At 31.0% G+C, this 24549-nt stretch overlaps 1 protein-coding gene across 1 annotated transcript in view; it reads right to left on the bottom strand.

The window, feature by feature from the left end:
• Positions 1-34: 34 nt before the first annotated feature.
• The window catches only part of LOC129219454 (cuticlin-1-like), a 131350-nt gene continuing 106835 nt past the window's right edge, over positions 35-24549 (bottom strand). The window contains exons 6-10 of the mRNA XM_054853850.1: positions 23090-23238; positions 22404-22485; positions 20424-20586; positions 6487-6670; positions 35-4493 (exon numbers count right to left, since the gene is read on the bottom strand). Coding sequence (XP_054709825.1) covers positions 4273-4493; positions 6487-6670; positions 20424-20586; positions 22404-22485; positions 23090-23238 — 799 coding nt within the window. The 3' untranslated portion in view covers positions 35-4272. The remainder of the gene's footprint in view (positions 4494-6486; positions 6671-20423; positions 20587-22403; positions 22486-23089; positions 23239-24549) is intronic.

The following is a 24549-nucleotide window of genomic DNA, read 5'->3' as shown; positions in this document are numbered from 1 at the left end:
TGGGTATTTCAAAAGGTACACACCCCGGCTGGTTTTCAGAGTGTTTTAGAAGGTAGTTTATTCTCAATGCTATGGATAAATGATTACTAATTATCAGCCTAAACCAGGAATAATAAATGATACATGACGCAAGCAGATACATTTAAACAATTTATTTTGTAAACGTTAATCTTTTGAAGTTACTTCAGCAAGAAATGAGGAATTGAATTTTGAACAATATTTACTTGTTTATTGCATTGGCTAGGACTTTTTTAGAAAGTCTTTTTTGTTTTAAATCTTTTTGTAAAATTCCTTACAAGCAAATCCGATAGTAATTTTATAGCTCATAAATTACAAATCTGTACCTCAGAGCTAAACTAACGTGATTCACATACGCTACTTTACAGGAGAGAAAAAAATATGTCATGTGAGTGCAATTTTCGAAAATATGTAAAATATCCGATATTTTCAATCAACGCAAACCAATGTCTTCAAAATAGTAAATGCATCCTCAAATCACTCTTTATTTATTATTATAATGTGCAGACTTAAAATTAAGGTTTCTTTAATTATTCATATCTAATATTCCATTTTACATTTTAGTCAATTTTAATAGAGTTAATATAGCGTTAGCTGTTCTACTCAATTGTCTTCGTTAGCTACTTTTACACAGTTATATGATTCAGAAAAAAACAATATGCAACAGTCAGGGGCACAGTCATAAGACATTTTCTTTTGTTCCAACCAATGGTTAACATTTAATTAGGTACTTTTAATATGCATTAAAATTGTTACATTACTAATAATTTTATGAATAAAAAAAATACATTATTTTGTTATATTAATGTGTAATAATACATCATAAAACTATAGTGCATAACTTTTTAGGTATTTTTAATAATAAATGAGCTATATTACTATGATTAATATAATTTTTATACTGAAAATACCGTAGTTGGAAAAATAAATATCGAAAATATCAAAATATCATGACATTTTCAGAACAAATATCGGATATATATCGGCGAACCCTAGCAGTAATAAACAGAAAATTCAAATTTTTGGACTTACGTCAGTCTGGCTACGAGGTACAGAAATGAAAAATTTATTATTTTAAATAATCCTTCACGGTTAATTATTTTTATATTTTTTTGGTCATCTGTAATGAAACTTATATTTTACCGAGACGTGAAGTAAACTGGCCGGGACACTGGATTTTTGAATGAAAATCGGGACTGTCTAGGATCCCGTTTGAAAATCGGAAAACAAATACTAAATCCAACATTCACTGAATTATGGCGTATTTAACAAAGCTATTATTAAAGAAACACTGACAATCACATGGGATCTAGTATGGGGCGCCTCGATGAGAGGCTCAGAAGGACAGTGTAACCTCCCCAAAAAATTCTCATTTGAAAAATGTGAAAACACTATTGCAACATTGAGATTCTTCTTTCAATTTTTAAAAATTGTTTTTAATGATGCATAATGTTGCTTCTCATTAGATGTTATGTAAGTATGATATAATGTGTATGCTCATGTTTATCATTTGGAAAAAGTAGAACTTCATTCGAAAATTTGAGAATCCACCCTTCCCCCCTCCCCCCTCTCATTTTATTTCGGAATGCCCCTGCTAGTAGTTAAGACCTAAGTGACCGAACTAGGTATCAAATCAAAGTTATGAAAACACAATTAAAGCAAAAAATAGTAAACAACGAAATACTTTTAAATTATAGTGGTAAAAAAAAAAGTCGCAGCAAAAAAGTTGTTAAAATAATTTTACGAATTTTCATCCCCGTAAAAGGGTTATTAATTAGTATGAAGCATGAATTATGATTTTTCTATAAAAATCAAGGTTTTATAATTATTTTTGCTTAAGTTGTTCCAAGGAATTGAAAGATCATATGACTTGTATCAAGCAATCGCACAGATTAAATAGTGATTTGAGATAAATATCAGGCTTTGGGCAAATTGAGGTCAATGAAAATTCTGGATTTGTCGCTTAATAAAGTACAAATAGTTAAGCTCTGCTGAAGTTTTATTTTAATTATAAAACGGTTTAAACCTTTATTTATTTTTCTCTATTTATTATTATTCCTTTTTTTACATAAAAGAATAGTTATAAATTCTCACTTAACCCTTTCCATCTTCCTACAAAATACTGTAGATCTTAAGCAACTCCATAGAAATTTCCTTTACTAAGAGTCAGGTCCCATTCTTCTGAATTTCTTCCCCCTCTCAATGAAAAAAATTCCGAGGCTCTTTATTTTTTATTGAAAAGAAAAAGCTACAAACGATTCAATTTTTGATTTTTTTTTTTTTTTTTTTGAAAACTATTCATTTTCATATACTTTTCCATTTTTAATAACAATAAAAAAAATATTATTGTTCTTTGCTAACAACTGAAGTTTTTTTTTTTTTTTTTTTGTATAAATGTTAACACAATAGCTGCCTGGTGTTGTGCAAAATTTTTGCTCTTACTATATATTGTTTATTTAGTTTTTTTTTTACTTATACAGAATTGAAATTGTATGCTAAGAGATAAATGTTTGTTTGTCTTTGTGATTAAAATAATTATAAGCTGAAGTATTAGACAGAATCGGTGAATTTAAAATGTTTCTGATATTAATAATTGAAATTTGCGACCAAAACCCAAGGCCAATCAGTTAGATTAAATAAATTTGAAAAAATATCCCTTTTTTTTCTATTTTTTATAATGTGTTTTGAGTACAACATCTGCCTAAATGTGCGTAAAACGCGACGTAAGTGCACATAAAAGTTGAAAATTGAACTTTTACGTGTACTTTTTGGTTTTTTTTACAGCATTGTGATTTTATAACAGTTAAAGTTCCTAAATTATATGTTAGTAGCGAATAAAGCCGTAGCTATAAATTTATTTCCAAAAGGATACTTAGTTTGTTTTCGTTCAATTTGAAATCTCACGGCTTTTATTTATTAATTTATTTGAAATGTAATTGAATGTCATTGTCGTCGATTAAATTATGTTGCATCCATTTACAGCACAATCATTAACTAAATGAAATTTTAAGCTTAGAAGAAAGAGAAGTGGATATTTCATTCTTGGAATCAAGTTTTGCTTTTAGCAGATGCTTACAATAGCAAGGAGATTTGCTTAGAAATCTTTGCGTTGATAAGAAGGATGCACTGAACCTTGAAACCCCAACCTGATGAAAGGGTATTGTTTGCATGTGTGAATACAGAAGGTGGGCCCCTGCGCTCCGGGGTGCCGCTCTCAGGAGAGGGGAAAGGAAACGCAGGATTCTACGCCTTGGACCGTTTGACAACGAAAATTTAGTGTCAGAAAAATACGTGTAAAACGCTAGCGACGTGATCTTGCTACGGCGTGATAAGACGTGCAAAACCGCCGGTAAGTTAAATATAGTCCATTTATTAAAAAGTTGAAACATAAAATATATAATTTAAATTGTATCGAAACAGATGCACTCTTCATCACGATAATTTTCTAACCAGCAGGCAGTTTTCAATTGAGTATAATTTGTTCACAACTCGGCAATATATTTCTTAGGAAAGTGGTGCTAGTTCGTCCTCTGAAACACATTCACTAATCAATCTAATTCGTATCAAAAACAAATCTTTGTTGGCAGTATCGTTATAAAAGTGACTTGGATTTGATATTCTTGTTATTAAAGGACAATTCCATTTTAATAGGCATATCAAGTGTTGCGTTAAACAACCTACAATGTCAAGAAACAAGGATTTAATTTTTTCATCCAACTTCATGCCTTAAAACAAGGGTTTCACTTCTTTATCCAACTTCATGCCATGAAACAAATATCTAACATATTTAGAGTCTTTGTAGGGTGTTTTTTTTTTGTGCAGCAACTGATACACCTGTTACCCTGGAATTGCTCCTAAGACAAACCATAGCACGTCTCTACTCACGTTGACAATAACAAATGACAAAAAAATCTTAATCTCTTACTGAATAATAAATTAAATGATAGTCAAATTATCCTGAACGTTACATTAAAAACCATGTATAAAAGGAGTCAATTATACCAAAAAGGAATTGACACATATCAGAAAGACATTGTTAACATTAAAAACACAATACAAACAACACCAAATTATTTTTACAATATCAAATTGCAAAAATAAGCTCCTGTCCCCAAAGAATCTTATTGTGGCTGTTTTTTGATTCGCAAAGCTCATTTTAATGCGACGCACTAAACAGACACGAGGTGAAGGCAAGATTTTCCTCTAAATAAATTCAGCACTATCACATGCCCGGCCTGCAGACAGTATCACAGTTTAATCTCGGCTATAAGCATGGTTGGAGTAGGGCCCTGAATAGATGGAAGAACCAGCAGTGGATGTTCCCTTCCTCCTACGACGGCGATGAACGATGCAAGCAACAAGAAGTATGACAGCCAGGCACAAAAGCACACCAGCAATGGCAATCCCGATTGCAAACTTTCTAGTCGAAACGCAGAACTCATCATCAGATTTTGCAGGAAATAAGGATGGATTTTCTGTAATTCAAAAGCATCATTAGAAACTCTTATGAAATTATGTCTCGGCTTTCTGAATTCAATAAAAAAATCATGATATTAAAATCTGGAAATCATTCTTACAGTAGAAATAAATTTTCTGTTAGAAATTTAACAATCACTTCCCAAACTTGTATCGTTTGAAAAATTTTGCCTTAACGAATTAGTCTAACAGAAAAAGCACAATTAGCTTTAGTAAAAAAAGACAAATTTAGTAGGAATAAGTCAAAAATTCACATTTTAGAAATTTTACAAAAATGTTTTCATCATAAAATGCGCTTCAGCTTTGGCAAATAACATTACAATGTAAATGTATCGTCCAGGCAAGTTTTTTTCTTTATTAATAATTCATATATAAAAATCTTGGTTGATGATATTAAGGCAGTGGTGCCTTTTTTTTTTTTAATGTTACAGATCGAAAAGCACGAAAACCCAAATATTAAGAAATTGGTTTCTAAAAAACATGCATTTAGTAAAATAATCAAGTAATTGATGACAACAATTATCGGTTTGTAACTTTCTTTCGTTTCGTATTCCCCTCCCCCTTTTTTTTAATGAAATGTTTGAAATTTTATATACGTTCTGGCACGCGAGAATGATTTTAATAGCAGTTTGAGCCCTAGGCAGAAAAAGGTTGGGAACCATTGTATTAAGGCAAAGTATAAACATGTTTTACTGTTTAGTTCAGAAATTTATGTAAGATCAACTTAAATAAGAAATCCTTGGTGTCATCATAACTCTTTAAACACAACAAGCATAATGGTGTTACTTTCCTTAGTTTCTCTTAAATCTGCAGATAAAATAAATATTAGTGAATGATTACTGTAAAGACAACCTGATTCTGGAATCCCTTTGCAGGGACAAAGTACATGGTGTTTATAAAGTTTGATTCTGATAAAGAGAATTCCTTTAAAGAAAAAGAAACGACATTCTTTTGACATTCTCATGGCATTCTTAGAAGTTTTTTATTCATTGACGCAATTATAAGTTTTTGATGTTAGCTTCACCAATACACCAATATTCCTTCAGGCAAATATTGCATCAAAGCGAGAACACTCGATGAGATAAGGATCAAAATAAAAACAGGATTATGCATAAATCTTAAACAGTTTTTTTTTTAAATAAATTTTCTTTTTGAGTACAAAACTTTATAAACATCTTGCATTATTGCTAAGTGAGCACAGAGTTTTTCCAGATCCTAGATATGAAACTAGGGAATATAGAGTGATAAAATATACAATACCTTATAAGAGAAGTTTTTAAAAAAATGTTCATTCAAGATTTATATTCTAAATAATTGAGAAAAACGCGCTTCAATTAAAAGTGTCTAAAACATAATGTCGAAAAAAATATTTGAGAATGGAAACAATTAATTGTCTCTTTCCCTCTCAATACCTATTAAAACACAAGGTTCCTCTTCACCCAAGCAAGATACGGTTAAATCAAAAAGGGTGACTAATCACCTGCAGACGATTATAAATAATTCCATAACAGTAGCATAAAATTATTTACAAGAGTTCCGAAGATATTTAAATACCAAAATTACCTTTCAAAATTTGGTCTCCAAATTAGCTATTCTTATTATTCTACACAATTTATTTATTAACTATAGTATTACTGTTTCATAAAATCAAAATTGTCTGGATATGAGGATTTTACTTGATTATAATTTTATACTATTTCACTTCTCAATTTTATGTAAAATTCCAGCAATATTACGTTTAAGTTAAGTTGTCTTAAAATGTGAAAAACTTCCTACGTAAATTTAACAGTGTTACAAAAGCGCGAGTCTGAATCTTTGTAAGCACCAGACAAACGTTTTTGCGCTCTCTTGCAAAGTAGTGACAATGTGACTTGTTTCAATCTGGCTTTGAAGTGCAGAAATATTTTAGTTAGAAAGGTGATTTTTTAATTCTGCTACATTTTTTGAGCTGTTTTCAACAAAAATGACTCTTCATCGCTTCTTAAATCTTACCTAAGTCGTCATCGATTTCATCAGCCTCATTAACGTACAGCCCAGAAAAGACTTCTACACTACGATCCTTTTTATCTTCGTCTAATTCACGTAAGAGGTCCAAGTTACCCTGTTCTTCAAGTTCGTTTTGACGCTTACGACGACGGCGAAGTAAATTATGTCCAGTGGCATCACAAACAGGTGGCTAAAAGAAAGAGAAGTAGCATAATATTATAAATATATGAGAAACGACTAATGTATTGTATACTAATTGTCAAAAATAAAAGTATTGAAGTTCAAAATCAAAAAAGAATCAAGACATGGGTTAACTTTTGACTTTCTATTTAACAGTCAAATTGAGTATGAAATGAATGATTGAATATGCACTGCAATAATAGAATTTTCAAGATTAATAATGATAAAATAATCTTTGGGAATTTAAAGGCATTAAGCAAACATATCAATCATGAAAACTTTTTTTAACATGAAGTAATAACTATGATCGCTTTTTTGAAATAACAATTTACCCCAGCTTTGCAAGGCTTTATCGCTTAAAATATGCAGAAAATACATTTGGGCGATTCTCGAAAAAATGTCCCGTGCGTAGCGCTAAGTTTTTTATTTTTTCAGGTAACCAAAGCCTTCAAAAAATAATGCTACACTGCAAAAAATAATTGTTGTTTTCATAGTAATATACTGTTTTTTCCTACAGTTTAATACTGCTCTGCTAAATAACAGAGAAAAACTGTAAAAATGTTTTAGATTGCGCAAAACGATGGGCAAAAGGTGTTTCCTTTCATACGGGAAGATAAACTAATGAATTCAAGGTATCGACAGCCATTTTTGTTGATATTTCGGCTGTGCTGAGGCAGGACTGCTCATTTGTAATCCAAGTTAAAGGTAAGTGCTAATTATATTATTCATTTGCTTTTTCTCAAAATGTAGTTTTCTTTATCATCGAGAATGTATGTAAAATAAGTGTTTATATAGAAATCGTAATTCGTATCCCAATATTCGTTGATGTTGACTTTGCAATTTCTTTCATTTGTTAAGTTGTAAGCGATTGCTTTATAGCAAAAATCTGAGTAGTTGTTGTGATTCTGAATATTTTATTGCACGTATCATAGTTTTTAAACATTTTCTGAAACTCAAATTTGATTTAAAAAGGAAATTAATTCCCTCTTTGGTCGTATTTAAAGTTAGAACATTAGACTTTGTTTACGATTATATTTTGTGTTATATAGGATGTGAGTACTTAAAATTTAAATTCTTATGTTTTCTAGTAAATTTTTATCGTATCGTGATTGACTTCTTTCTTCTGTTTTTTTTATTTCTTATATTCTGTTTTAAATTCTTTAACAGTTTGCATTTAAAAATTTTATTGATAAACTTTACGTTATAGCGTCAGTAACTTTTATAACCTGTACATAATTCGATGAATAAAATGTAAATAAATAAAATAACAACGTGACGAACAGTATCAAGTTTACTGATTTTTTTTTTCAAACAATTTGCCACTCTGGAAATACAATACTCTGATGTCTGAACGACTCAAAATTCTAAGAAATGTGGAGCCAGCTTTCATACTTATCGATCAAAACTAAAATAATAATAATTAAAAAAATCATCAATGAAGCACTCCAAAAAAAAAAAAAAAAAAAAACTAATAAAAACTAAGCATCTTTAGATACAAACACGAAACCCTTGTGTTTTAAAAGTTTTATATTTGCGTCGGCAGGAAATTACAATTTTACTTCAGGAAAAATGCACTAGTACCATTGAAACTTGTGAACATAAAAATAATTTTAGAAACTATATCCAAAAACACTCGATGGGAGGTCACGGGAAGTCTCTATGACCTCCCCAAAATTTCCATATTGGAAAATTTTTATCTCACGATTCGGCAAATTTGCGGACAAAATTGTAATGTTGCAATTTTTGAATTCTCGAATGTCCAAATTTCATTAGATATTGTACTTAATTGTGCGTACTTAACGCGTGCATGCACCAGTATTTTATTAATCGGCAAATATGTAAGTTCCATTCGACAAATTGAGATTATACGCCTTCCCAACATATTTAATTAAGTTCAGGCCGTGCCTGCCTATATTCTTAAAATTTTCAGCTTTTCATTTCTGATCTGGCAGTGTTGCGTTCTAATCCAAATTACTGCTTTTTAATTTAAAGTAGAATATTTACATTATTATGCATTGTTTGTCATATTTTATTCGTCTTGAAGGACATGCTCATTCAGAAAAGTAGATCAATGGAGAACTACTGTAGAATTTGAAACTCTTGTAACCTTGAACTCATCAGTTTCCTTACATTTTAACTTTTAGAACAGTTTGAGTCTTAAAGTTTGGCATCAACGTGTTTATTATGAAGGCAAAAACTATATCATAAATACTGAAAAGTGTGATTCTGTACTTCACTGTCTTTCACTGCATGTAAAAAGTAAAAATATGTCAGATTGTTATTCGTGTGAAATGAAAAAAATCGGAGACTTTTGTTTAAACCTGTAACGGAGATTCAAGCCAAAGCCGGGTAAGATCTTTTGCATTTAAATGCGATGGGTTCCTTAGCAGTTGAGTTCTTTTGGGGGGGGGGGGGATTATTTTCACAATAATAGACGATTTTTCAAGAAAGTCTTCGGTTTATTGCTTAAAGAAGAAAAGTGAGGTTTTCGAATACTTTGTCAGCTTTTAAAAGAGAACAGAGATATTTGCGGAAAAGATCCGATAACGGAAAGGAATTTCTGAACCCCCGGGTTTGAAATTTACCTTAGCGACCAAAGCATAAGAATCGAAAAAACTAACAAATCCTCCAGTTAACAAAGTAGCGTCATAGAACACCAAAATTCAACATTAATGAATGGAATTAGGACACTTTTAAATGAAACGGGTTTGCCTCAGTCAGCTATATGCTTCCACTACTTAGGACTAGGACTAGAGCGGTTTTAAAAGGAAAAATCAAAAGCTTTTTTGAGCTATTTCGGGGAAGGAAGCCATCTATTAAAAACTCACTTGTTTTTTGGCTGTATTTCTTATATTGGACTTCCAAAACAGAAAATAAACAAATTGGATATGAGCGCTAAACAGGGAGTCATGGTAGGATATGCGTTTTATGCGAAAGGTTATAGAATTTGGGATTCCAAAAATCGAGAAGTGACAGAAATGCTGAATGTTAAATTCGATGAAAATAAATTCTAGGCGGGGGGGGGGGGGAGACAGGAACGGGAAACAAAGGAATACAGTTTTATTTCACTGCTAAGTAAATCTGAAGTAGAAGAAGAATATCCTGAAAATCATGAAATAGCATGTTGAGAATTAAATTGGTTAAAGAAATACAAAGGTAAAGTAGAGAATGCAGGGATATGTATTATTCTATTGACACGACGGTTCGTCGAATCGCGAAGCTGAGGTTTATTGTTCTGAAAAAAACATTGAATGTGACCCAAAATAGTTCGATTTCACTTGTGATGATAATTCACGAAAAGTATCAGATTCTGATGAAGATAGGGGGGGGGGGGGTAGTTCAAGTAAGCTAGAATTTCCGAAGATGTAATTCCTTCGAATTTGAAACAAAGTTTGAGAACGCCAGAAAGTGAAGATTGGCAAAACACAGCAGAACAGATAAGCAGAACGAAATAATGCGCTTCAAGGCCAGACTGGTTATTTTAGGTAACCACCAGGTATGGGGGGGGGGGATACTTTTCGCAAGTGTTCTCTCCAGCAATTTCCTTTTTTTTTTTATTAATGCTTTCTTTTCAATTTTTGTGTATAAGCTACATTGAGTCCATTTCCAAACTAATGTTTGCAATGCGTATCTACAGTGGTGGACAAAATTATAGACTCAAATTTTTTTCATTTTGTTTCAATTACAACATGACTCAGTTTAAATTATGTTCATTGAAGTAAAGATGAATTGTTGAAGAAATAGTTCTAAAATTAGTACATCTTATCAATTAAATTAAAAAATTCATAAAGTTAGAAAATTTGCAAATTTAATATTTTATCATTACGTGAAACCTGGACAAAAATATAAACTCAAAGGTAAAAAATCCAGGATTACGAGAAAGTTTCGTTCGAAAATGTTAGTTTAACGCCATAGAATGAGTAAATGTTACCATCAGTGATTGCTAAAAGTTTTTGTTTTTGGAAATTTATGAGAAACATATAAATGCACCGCTGAACAAAATTATAAACTCATTTTTTTTTTCATTTTTTCAATCATAATTTAACACAGTTAAAAAGTTTTTGTTCCAGTAAAGATGAATAACCCTCTCAGCATGGTAAACCAGGATTGGCATTTCTTAATGGAAGATAGAAAGCTGAAGATTACCAATTAATACTGGAAGATCATCTCTTACCTTTTGCTCATCTGATTCCTGGAGGAAACTGGTTATTTCAGCCAGATAACGCGAGTGTACAAGCAGCGAAAAGTACAAAAGAATGGTTCAAGCGCTGGGGTATCAAAGTTATCAAATGGCCAGCTCGTAGTCCAGATCTTAACCCGATTGAAAATCTTTGGGGGACCAGGGTTCACCAAGTTTATCATGATCGGCACCGGTACCAAACCACAGAGGAATTAAAAAGGGCAATACTTTCAGCATGGAACCATATGCCACTGCAACTGTTAAAAACTCTTGTGAAATCTATATGCCCAGCCGCATTTTCGAGGTAATTCAGAAAACTGGAGGCCCAACTCGTTTTTAAAAGTTTGTAGTTTACACTAATGGCTAGATTTAATGCAGTGTTAATTTTTAAAACATTTCAAATATTGATTTTTTATTTCAATTTATCCATGTTGATAGCAAAATTACATTTTCCTAAATCTATGCTTTTGTTTTACTGAAGTAATTGCAAATATAACTTAATTAAACTCAAAAAAAAAAAAATAATAATAATAAAATAAAATTTTGTCAGCTTATAATTGTGTTTATGCAGTATTGTAAGTTTGTAATTTAGCATTGGTTCATTTTTGGTTTTTAAATGATTAAGTATTTGAATAAAATTCTACCAAACTTCAGAGTTTCTTATTTTTGAGTTGATACTTTTGTCCAGGTTTCATGTATTATAAAGATATTAAAGTCGAGATTTTTTAATTAAATTATTTATTTTACAAAGTTTATGAGTTATACTGAATTTAGGACTATTTAGTCATTTATCTTTACTGGAATAAAAAGTTTTTTAACTGAGTTAAATTATGATTGAAAAAAAAAAATGAGTTTATAATTTTGTCCAGCGGTGCATTGATATGTTTCTCATAAATTTCCAAAAACAAAACTTTTAGCAATCACTGAAGGCAACATTTATTCATTCTATGGCGTTAAATTAACATTTTCGAACGAAACTTTCTCGTAATCCTGGATTTTTTACCTCTGAGTTTATACTTTTGTCCACAGGTTTCACGTAATGATAAAATATTAAATTTGCAAATTTTCTAACTTTATGAATTTTTTAATTTAATTGATAAGATGTACTAATTTTAGAACTATTTCTTCAACTATTCATCTTTACTTCAATGAAAATAATTTAAACCGAGTTATGTTGTAATTGAAACAAAAGAAAAAAAATTGAGTCTATAATTTTGTCCACCACTGTATATGCGGGTATAAGAAATGAGATTTGTGAGACAAGCTGAAGGGTTTGTCGATCCCTGAAATCTAAATTTTGTCTGTAAATTGAATAAATTATTGTCATTCTGATACAGATTACGCCTCCAATCACGACGACCGGATTTCAATGGCGGGGGGGGGGGGGCTTGTAGTCTTTTTGGATATTGTACGAATAGTATGGTGGGGGTACATTCAAACAAAAATGCGTAGCACTGTCAACGATGGAAGCAGAGTACATTTTAATTAGTGAGCAATCTAAGGAAGTTATATGGATCAAAAGAATTTTAAATGAATTGGCCACGAAAAGAGATTAGAATTTCAGATTGATTCATAGTACTTTGTACTGTGACATTCTAGTTGCGATCGATTTTTCTAGATTTGCAATATAACACAGCAGAAAATAAAGCAGAATGATGTGGGGTACCAGTTCCTAAGGAATTCGATTGATGAAAATGAATTTGGAATAAAATCTGTTGAAACTAAAAATAATTTAACTGATTGTTTCACAAAACCTTTTTTTAAGGAAAATTTACGTAAGGTTTGAATTGCAATGACTTCAGAATTGCAATGAGATATTTTTTAGAGTTTTTTTTTTTTTTTTAATGTTTCAGTTATTCCATTATGTCTAAGTTATAATTTGCGCACAGAAACGGATAGCCTGTAATATATTTTTCATCCATGCATTAAAGTATTTCTTTTTTTCCGTGTGCTGGCGTGCCAAGAAGGGGGGAATTTGCTAGCGAATATTTTGTTCCTTTCCCTCCAGCGCACGGAGAAAATAAAATTGTAGTTGATTTCATTTTGAATTTGTGCCCGGTGATATGGTTGCGGTTAGGTATTTCAAAAAAAATTTAAACTACAAATTTCATTCTAGCCGCCTGAATTTTTCATTTCAATTTATTCACTAATGCAATATTATTTTTTTGAGTTTAGTGGTATGCAAGAACTTCCTTAACTTGTGACCGGAACTGAATGGAACAATGGTTTTTCTCATTTTATCAAGATGCAGTTCGCGGTTGTGTTCCGCTCTGAATTTCAAGGAAGACCCTAGTCTGAACGATGTTGCGATGATTCACTTAGTGACATGAATGTCGGCAACGGAAGTTTATAAGTATCTCTTTTCATTTATATTTTTGTGTTTACGGATATAATTTGTAATCACAAATGCTTTTGAGTTTTAGAGCGTTCTTAGCCACTGAAGCCTATCCTACGGTCTGCGGACCATATTGGGTCCCTGAAGTTGATTTTTGTGACTCTTTGTCAGGTTCTATGTTACAATCAAGAACTATGGATTGGAAAAAGATAAACTGAATTTTATTTTGTTTTGATTGCAATGTGATCGGGCATACTTTTCATTTAAGTCTGAGTTTTTTAAATTTGTAGTTCAATTTTGGTTTTTACGGGTAGTTGAATATTATCACTTCAAGAATCACCAGAATATAGAAATTTCTGTTGCTAGAGCGAAATTGGTCGTACATTTCTTCATTATTTTTTAAATTTTTCACTCTGATTCTTTGTTTTTACATGTTATTAAAATCGAAGGAACCAAAACAGAATGTTAAGTACTTTATTATTTATTGTACGTATTTTTGTAAAGGAATGTGTACAGGAGCAAAATTTAAAGCCAACTTCATAATGAGAGCAACAATAAAGACTAAAGGTTAAAGTACGATATATTACAGCGTATAAAACTTTCTTCGCATATTCAGACTTGTGTGACACTTATCAAACAAAATTATTGATTATTTTTACTGCAATGTGAATAAAAAGCAGTTATTTTGCAAATAGAGTATGTTTAAATCTACAGTTAAAAAGTGGTGCGGTCTTCTGGCAAAGCATTTTCAAGAAGGGTAGAATTGTTTACAACAAAGACGGCGGGCCAAATGTGGACTTACAATTTCTTAATAATTGGAACTGGCACTAGCAGTTTTACTCAATTTTTTGATATGTTTGACGATTTATTCTTTTGTTAAAAACTTTCAACTTTTCTGACCGATTTTCATTTTGTACTGAATTGACTTGAACTAAGCCATCTTGATTTTGGGAATATAGAATTGTTTCTTCCAGATTTCAGGAAAATTCTGAAAAACTTTAAGATAAATTGTGTAAATCCTCTCAAAAGAAGTGCCACTTAAAAAAAAAATAGTCGCTGATGGTTTAAATGGGAACATCGATAGCTGTTCAAATTGGGGGGAGGGGGGGGGAGAGGGCGTCCCCATTTTGAAAGACACAGAATATAAATGAAACATCTTATATTTGCTTAAATATTGAGACATAAGATAGAATGTCTTACGATATTATTTTATTTCAACTCAAAAGACTCTTTTATGTGATTCCTTAGTACTTAAGAAAAAAGCTCCAAAAAATTAAATTTTAACAATATAATAACACATATGTGGAATAAAATATATGGAAAAAAAATATTTTGAAAAATTATAAGTATGTTAAATATTTCATATTAAGTACAAACAGAGTTTTAAGTAATTACTTTACGTCACACTTTGTTTTATATTCAGATTTCTAACGATGAGAAGCTGTCAAAGAAAAAGATGAAACTGGTATCAGTTCAACATAGTTTGAGCTGTTTAACAAGTGTTGGAAAGGAATATGGGTTACCAAAAAAAAAAAGAAAGAAAAACCATCTATATACGACCTTCAGTGCTACTATAGCAACTCGGGGGAGGGGGGGGTACTAAAAGAGGCTAGATAGAGTATTCATTGTTTTAAATGAATGCCCCAATATTTCCCAATTGGTTGTCCTAAACATCGACCTTGCTCCATTTCCTAAAAAATATTTCTCAACCTCATCCTTATTATTGTTTTGAAGTAAACATATTGTAATCCGATAATCTGAAGCCTGTTATAAGAAGAAACTAGATACAAGTGTTATCATTTTTAAAACATTTTTATTTTTTTCTTTAGGCCAAGATGTTAGCTTTCCCATTTTGGACAACTTGGAATTATTGACTTATAGAAGGAGTTATTCTCCCGATCACTTCAGTTATCCGATCGAAAAAAATAAACATGATTCTTAATCAACAGTCTCATATGTATTACGAAATCCTTCAAAAATACCGAAAATTACAAGGATTTTTTTTTAATTGTGTTTCAGAAACCAGTATAAGTGCATTTCTTTACATGGAAGATAAAATGTAAGAAATTATTTTCTTTATTATTTTCTTTTTTGAGTTTTTATGTAAAGTATCCAGATTAGGTGTACTTCAACTAGACCACCGATTAATAACCACCGTTACAAATGCGTAATTTGCAAATTGCTGCCAAACAGTTTTTTTCTCCTTAAAACAACATATTAAGCGCTTAACTGGTTCCTGAAATAAACGGTTCAATTAGAATTTAGGTAAATGTTAAACAGTTTCAAAATAAAAACAACTCTCAAGGCAACCTTACTTTCAGATCATTCAGAGTCGTAATTTTAATTATTTTAGGGCGTATTTTTATACCTACGTAATTTGATTTTTCCATGTATGTTTTTTGGTGTCTACAAGTTTTATGAGATTCTAACAATTTTTATTTTGACATATGTTTTCATAATATAAGGCCTAATGATGGCTTCAAAGTCGGCAAAGATGTCACAAAGAAGAATGAATAAGCTCGTGTAAAAATGTTGACCTTGAAAGCATTTGCATTCGATTTTAAATGAATTTCTAAAATTTCACTGTAATAATCTGTATTTATAGGTAATGTATACGAAATAAAATAGTTTGGCGATTTTTAATGGTGTGAATGTTTCGTTTTTTCTCATGAAAACAGTATAACAGAATATAAAGTTAAACTTTATATAAACCTGACAGATTTTACTATACTGAGTGAAAAATTGTTTCTGTTTAGTAGCTCTGGAATTCTGAACTGTCACATATTTATTGTTTTCATCTATGTAAACTTAAAAAGGTTAATAATATCAAATATTATCTAATCTATAATACTATTCAGTTTACAATAAAAACCATTCTGTGCAGTCTAAATGCTGAATACTGCACATATGGTGTGAGATAACGTTAGTTTGTTAGTAGTATTTCTCAAATAAAGTAGGTACAAGTGCAACTTATAACATTAAAAAAAGAAGAAAACCATGGAAATAATCTGTTTTTCCAGAAAAGGAAAATAAATGCAAGGAATTGTATGTATAAAGTTAAAAATAAACTTAAATATATAATGGATTGCGTACTGTAAAACATTTCCCACGTTATGCTGCTCATTTTAGCATTACAATAATGCTGAAAGTGAAAAAAGTTTTTTCAGTGAAGATACGAAGTAATGTTTTCAGTTATATATATATAAAAAAACTTCTCATTTTTACTACGTTCATGGATCAAAAAGTTTTGTTTTATGAAAAGGCTATAATTGTTCTTAAAATAAAGCTTCAGACCATATCTTGCAATTTCCTTCTATTTGTAAATTTTTAAGTTGGCAACAAAAGCTAAAAGTTTTTTGTAGAAATGAAAAAGCACCATTTTTCCTCCTTTAACGGGTGTTTATAAAATATAAAAACGGGCATTGATTTATTTTGTGTACAATGAAATTAATATCAATAAAACATATATTTGGCAGCAGTTAATTATTTTTATGTAAAATGCTTTTATATTTCTTTACTTGTTGCTTTTCATAGCCTAAAACATTATTTTTGTTGTTGAAAAACTTTAGAAAAGGAACAGATTTCGTATGTAGACTGATTTCTACAACGTACATACAGAATCAATTGCTTTACTTTTCTATATTGTTCTTCAGCTGTAAAAGCAGTGATTTCGGCTATTAAAAGAGACAAAAATAGGGGAGAAAACTCTTTTGCATAAGAATTTATAACTATTTAATTTATGGTTTACTGCTGTTAATTTTACTGTACAAATCATTTATAACACCGTATACTACTGCTTTTACGGAGCAGTGCAGCTGATTTCGCAGCATATTACTGCTAACTTTACAGTTTGTTACTGTTCATTCTGCAGGGGCAATTTCATTAAAAAGCAGTATATTACTGTTAATTTTACATATTATCTCTGTTCAATTTACAGGCCAATTCATTCCTAAAACAGTATATTACTGCTAATTTTACAGTTTGATACTGTAAATTTTACAGGGCAGTTTCATTAAAAAAACAGTATATTACTGCTAATTTTACAGTTAGTCATTGTTAATTTCACAGGGCATTTCCATTAAAAGACAGTATATAACTTCTAATTTTACAGTTTATCGCTGTAAATTTCACAGTAAAAGTCTGTTATAAGACAGTATATTACTGCAAATTTTACAGTTTAGAACTGTAAATTTTAGTTTTTCTTTGGAATGTGAGCTGCCAGTATTATACTGTAAAAACAACAGTTTATTTTTTGCAGTGTATTGGGGAATAATACATGCTTTAATACACTATCAAAGCAAAACACTTAATCCCATATTTAATTAATGGTTACTTGAATAAAATAAAAAAACTTAGCGTTGCACACAGGAATTTTTTTTGAGAATCGCCCATTTGCAGTTTTTTTTTTAGTGATAATGGTTAAAAATATTTTTTATGCACTGGTGTCCCAACATCGCCGATCGGTCTCCAATTCCCCGCAGGAAAAATGCTTTTGGCTCCAATTTTCAGAAGTAGTATAAGAAAAAGAAAAAAAAAGGAGGGGGGGGGGTTGCCTATTGCTCTTTTTATAAGGGGTTAGATTAAATGTTCTACTTGCCTCTGAGTCTTTTTTAGAAGAAATTGTCCTCTTAAGTCTCTCTCGCAATAAATAGCTTTCGTGGAACCGATTTGCTTCAATAGTTTAGAATATTTTATTCGATATTAGAATATCCATGATTAAAAAAAGGAACATTTTTTTTAAATGGCCTAGATTGTAATTGTCAATCAATTAGAGCGACTAAAGTGATTTTATTGCGAGGAATACTACTGAAAATGGTCATGGCAGAAAGTTTACTAATTCAAAATTCGATACATTTGCTTTAAACTCTGCCAAAAGTGTAAAATGCTTTTGAATTTCATGCCAAATAATCAATAAAAATATTTTTCGTGACTTACATTTGATTCTGATCAGAAAGCTGGGTAAATAGATGTAAAAATAATTATGTTTGTAAAAACTATACTTCAAAGCTCGTAGTTTTTACGTATGAGCCCACTCGGGCAAAGTGGGAGGACCAGACAAGTACAAGAAACCCATGCAACTATAGGAAAAAAAAATCAAGAGATAAACTAAATACGTATGCATGGGCAAATAATATTTTTACACCCTAGGACTCATCACATAGTTATAACGAAAAGAGAATGCTTGACCTATCTAGCTTATCCTTAGAGACACTAGGAATGTATCAATCACTTCATCTCCTCGTATCTAAAACCAAAACTTCTTATTCCGGGGTGTCTTAAGTTAGTGTCCGGCCTTGTACTGTGAAAGCTAATTATTTCTTCTGAACCATCATTTAAGAATAAAAGTGAAAATTCATAGTAAATAACTCACAGCAGTTAATAAATTACTGCCAATAAATTATTCATGGTTTAAATGCGTATAAAACGTATAGGGGAAGGTCGTTTAGTATCGGACAGCGAGTAGTATCGGACAAGGGCTGCTTCTTAATTCCGCTGCCAGGGGCAGCACGTACTGGGTCAACATAGTGTGCCGTATTGGTAAAGAAAGTCACAGAGGCCATATTGGTTAAAAACCAACCGTTCGTTCTGGTGTGCAAAGCTAGTTGTTTGTTTGTTGAGAGAATTGCAGTGCACGAACTTAACTTCTGGGGCATATATTTACGCATAGAGTAAGTTATATTGTTTCATTGTTATACCTTTAGACTGATAGTATATTAATCTAAATATTATGAGCTATAAAAGTGTCTAGCTTATGTAATAACCTAGTGGTGGTTAAACAACTGTAGCTTTACAGTCGGGTTGTATCGGACAAACCAATTTCGAGTTGTATCGGACAAAGTTACTGGCACCAAAATAAAATACTGACGGTGTTTTTCTTTGTCCAACAGGTTGAAATGAAAAAAGCACTAAATAAATGGGAAGAAACAAGTATGAAAGAAGCCATTGAAAAAGTTGGACTTAATAAAATGAAAATTAGTGAAGTTAGTGAAAGATATTTAGTCCCAAAAAGAAGAGAAGCGCCAAAAAAATGAGAAAGGGGATAAACCCAAACCAAAGAAACAAAAAATAGTTCAATCTAAAATGAATAACAAAGAAAACACTAAAAGAAAGTTAAAGTATGATGATGAGCCGCAGGAAAACGAAGAGAACTCACTGCATAATTTGTAATGAGACATTTGAAGAAGATTGGATCCAATGCCAAACGTGTAAGGGTTGGGCACATGAAAAATGTACTAAGCTACAACCGGACAGTCTTTACTACACATGTGATTTCTGTTCCAAAGTGTAAAATGAATTTGTTTCAGTTAGGCCTAAACCAACCATAAGCTATATTTTTCAAACTTTTATGGAAAAATATTGCTTATTTTCATTTTTAGACTTGTATACTATTCTATGTAACCAACTACTTTGTTCGTTTCACTGTTTTGCACATTAAAATGTTATTTCTGAACTATTTGTTTTTATTTCAACACTTTAATGTTTTGTCCGATACAACCCTCCAAAATTTAAAATTGGCCAAAAATAGAGTTTGACAAAAATTTGTTTAAAAAATACGACTCCATGTTTTTTAAACCAAAGTTTACAATTTATGTTAGGTAACTTAATACAGCATAATTTAGTGTAAAAACTAATTCTTTACAAATAAAACAAAAAGTGTTATGATTGAAATGGCTTAGGTGTCCGATACTACCCCGACCTTCCCCTATAGCACAATACATATAGGGATTAATTCAGTAAATTCCCGATTATCGGCGGTCGGATTATCCGCGGGTCTTATAATTTTTTTTTTTTTTTAACGGTGATAATTTACAACTAACTGACTTTTTTTGTAAAAATTTAAGATATGATCTTAGTCATTTAATGTTTTTTAAGCTCATGATTCTGCTATTGCTCGTTTTCAGCTTTGTTTTTCCTTTTTAGCTTTTACATACATTTTTTACATTCAATGTTAAGTTTTTAGCTAAAATTTAAATGTATGTGTGAGTGTTATTCATATTTTTAGCTATTATATACACTAATATTGTTTTTTTACCTATTATTTGGATTATCCGCTGTTTTCACTTATCCGCGGTTACCGTGCCACCTTATTCCGCGGATAGTCGGAACTTTTCTGTACGTAATATATATATATATATATATATATATATATATATATATATATATATATATCAATTGATGAACTATAGCTTTATAATGCATCACATGCACTACAAAGCATAATTCCAGAATATTCAAAATGTTACATACCACATCATCACATCCTCCATATTTCTTTGTACAGAGTTTCACATTGCACTGGTAGTAAACCGATGATGTGAAAGGGAATTTATGGGCTGGATAGGTTACATGAGCACTTGTCAGATCTTTGGAATATTCAAAAGCTCCCATGATCTCTTCATCAATAGGGCAGCTGAAAACATTAACAATATGATTATAAAAATGGATGAACCCTTATTTCTTACACTTGGGAAAATATTTTAGTGGAACACAATATAAAACAAGCATTTATCTGCTTTGTTTTTTACAGAGAAACACAGATGCGTAGTCACAAAGAGAGAGGTTGATCAAAATTAATCGGGAGTTTGTTGTTTACCGAATGAAATCATCTTTTTTGAAGTGAAAACTTCTTGAGGCGCGTGGAGTATTTTTGAGGTAAGGAAAAATATTCATTTGGCGACACCGGCACCTCACTGACATTTAGAATACAGCGCATGCGCGGCTTCTCTCAGTTTCTTTACTACGTTGCTTTCGTTGGGAACTGCGTGAGTATCATGATTCCTGAGTGAGCGTGAGTTCGATCCTTACCCGGGTCAGTGCATTTCTTCTCCAGAAGAAAACATTTTTAAGCTTACATAATATTTTTGAAGTGAAAACTTCCTTAGACGCTTTCGGTATTTTTTGAGATGGGGAAAATAATAATGTTTCTGATATTTGTGATACATGTGTTTGTCGATGCCACTTTGCAAATGGACAGCCTAATTGTAATGGCTGCTGTTTGTATTTCACCGGCTAAGTCTATTGACGCAATACAAGAATTTTTGAATTAAAATTTATTTATTTATTTTAAAGATGACTCTGCATTAGTTCAAGATAAAATTGGGAAGAGCTTTGATGATTTGCCAATGGTTTTGAGTGGGGATCTCAACACCAACTTTGCAGATGATAAAAATCTACCATTATTTGAATTTTTAAATAGAGAATTTAATTTAACGATATCCAGTGATCGCAATCTTAGCACATCGCAATAGTATCAGTTTTGGAACATAATGATAATAATGCTGATGAGGGCGTAAAAAAATCACGATTTTTCGAGAAAATAAAAAACATTTTAATTCTTTGATTTAAAAAAGATTTTTTAAATTTAAACCTGATTTTTTCATATATTTTTTTAAAAGGTTTTAGAAGCTTAATTGATTAATTTATACTTTTAAATATAATTAAACTTTAAATAGATGTTTTAAAAATTTAAAATCAATTAAATTTCAAATAATACGTCACCAAAACGTTTTCATATCATAATGCAAAACCAGTTTAATACAGCTGCATATGATTCAAACCAAACTTAAAATAGATTGCATTGTTGCACATTTAAATGCATAAAAGCAGGGCAAAAAAATCGGCATTTAGCTTTTGCCAAATGTCTTTCCATCCATAAGCTCGCTTTTTCCCCCCTCGAAATGAACACCAAATAATCTGGCATCCCTCGAAATTCGGATTTCCCGGCATGCTGGTCAATTTCACGGCATGTCGGCTAAAGAAGGGTAATGCTGTAAATTGATTACCTGGAAAGTTCAGCATGTGGAGTGTTTATTATTTTTATGTATGGAAAACCGAATAACGCAAACTAAGAATTTATTTTCAAAAATGTTTGCTATATTTGCATCAATATTTACTTTACAAACGAACTGAAATAAACCACACCAAAATGTATATGATTAATGCTCGGATGGCTGATAAACATAAAACTAGATTTTAGTTGATGTTTTGAATTTTAAAAATATAAAATTTTAGTTTTTGAAACTACAATTAATTTTAAATGGAAATTAAACACACATCAATTTTATTTTTAAGTTTTAAGTTTTCATTGCAGTCCCATGCTGCTTATTTATTTATTTATTTTTATTTTTTTATTGTTACTGCCAGTACAAGCATGAGGGAATAGAGCTGTCCATGATTAGGGGTATTTATAAGCATACTTAATGCTGTGTGCCACAGATTCGTACTTACCCTTCATTATTAATCAATGGCTGTTCAGACCAGCTAAGCCCATCTTTAACAATACAATTTGTGACTTTCATACCAAAGACATCTGTAAAAACAAACAAGGTAAGAGATATGTAAATAATGACTAAAGAATGTTTTTTAAGTAAAATTGACACACCATTCTTTCAGACAAATGATAAATATCATATAACTTTCCAAAAGATCTGATACTTAACAGTATCAGATCTTTTGGCCGAATTTGGGAAACAAGGTTCAAGAAAAATTATGCTGTAATTTTTGTAAATCATCAGTTTCTTTTATGCAATGTTCAAAACATGAGGAATATTTTAAGGTCCGTTATAGTGTGTAATCTGAGACAGTGCTTACTAATTAACCTGCAGACTGGAAAAGCTTAAGCATAATCTGTGGTTATGTGATTCAATTAAGCACATTTTAAAGTACAAATTCTGATTGGATAATATCATAAAAAGTTTGAACTACGTATAAAAATTATTTTTCTCTCGCAAAGAAATCTGCATCATATTTAATACAGAGAAACATTAATAATTATATAACAGAGTTTAACAAACATTGAATATCTTCCTGTAACAGATGCTCTCTTCAATATTTGAATGAAAGTGAAGTGATTTAAAATTATCATTGGTAAATGTAATATCATAACTTCATGAATTGTTGGAGAATTTCCACACCTTGTTCGTCAATGCTTATAACAATCGTGAGATAGTCTCCAATCTTCACATAATCGGCCACTTTATGCTCATTCGGGCGTCCAATGAAAATTTTCATCATACAGTTTGGCAGTGGAACAGACGCTTTAAAGGGAGTAGCACCAATAGGTCTATAAAAGCAAAAAAATGACATTGTAAAAACATAAAATATTATGAAACAATTTCATTAAATAGACATGAAATATAAGAACGGTTCAAATAAAACACATGTTTGAAAAAAAAAAAAAAGGTAATACATTTTGTCTCTGTACTGGTATGACTCCGACTTATTTATTATACTAATGCCAAGCACATTTGGTAACCTGAGTCGTAAGCCTATGTCTTGCATCTCAATATCACGATTCAACTGAATTGAATCGAATTATTTCAGTGTGCCTGTCAATGTGCTTGTTAATGTGCTTACCAGGGTCGGCTGTAGTAGTTCTGTCGCCCTAGGCGATATTAACTAGTCATAAAATAATACATTTTTAATAAAATAAAAACAGTTGTCAAGTGCTTAAAATTAAAGAGAGTTTCTGGTTAAATTCCAGACTGGGTTTTGATTATTCAAGCACTGGTACGCATTTTTTTATCATTTTTAACATTGAAGTAGTGTAATTTGTGGCACTAAAACAGATATTAATATTTTACAAATACTTTTAAATCACGTAGTTTGCTGCCTCTAAAATTAAATTGAATTTATTTTAAAATTTCAAACTGTGTTTTGCATATCCAAGCACTGCAAAAAAAAAGTTTCAATTTCGAAATTTGCCGCCTCTAAAAGAGAGGGAAAAAAAAAGCGGGCTTTGAATAGCTGAAAACACGGTCAAACCTTTCCTTTGGCTTCAATCAACACCTAAGACAAAATATTCTACTTAAGGAGTTCGGAAACATTGAAAGTCATAAAATCATTACGAGTTTGTAAAATAGTGGTGCACTTCTGTGCCAAAAAGTCAGCTCTCTAGTTGCTTTCGTTACAGCGATGGGCAAATATCCATGGAAAAGGGATGAATTAGCCAAAGCTAATTTATGTTTAACTTTTTCAATTCTAAAGCATGCAAAAAAAAAAAAAAAACTTTTCCCTCACTTACCTAATAAATACTTCTTTATTATTATTATTATTATTTTAAAGTTCTTTGCCAATAGTTTTAGAGATAAAAATTGCTTATTCGTAACTCCAGAGCAACTTGATAGATTTTCAGAATTCGAAATCGATATATGTTGCTGTGAGTTTTCTAAAATTTAGTACAAGAAACGGAAAGATATTTCGACTGCTTTAAATAATTAACATTTGAGATGAAACAACAAAGCTATATACGTATGAGTGGAAAGAAGATAACAGATCAAAGATTTGTATAGCTTCGGTTATCTGTTGATAGGCAGACAGAATCACGATTCTTGTATCTATTCAGCAAAAAATTCATACATAAGAAGGAAAAAAA

Source organism: Uloborus diversus, chromosome 3 (assembly GCF_026930045.1).
Source record: "Uloborus diversus isolate 005 chromosome 3, Udiv.v.3.1, whole genome shotgun sequence".
Classification (NCBI taxonomy): Eukaryota; Metazoa; Arthropoda; class Arachnida; order Araneae; family Uloboridae; genus Uloborus; species Uloborus diversus.
This window is presented reverse-complemented; position numbering and strand designations above follow the sequence as displayed.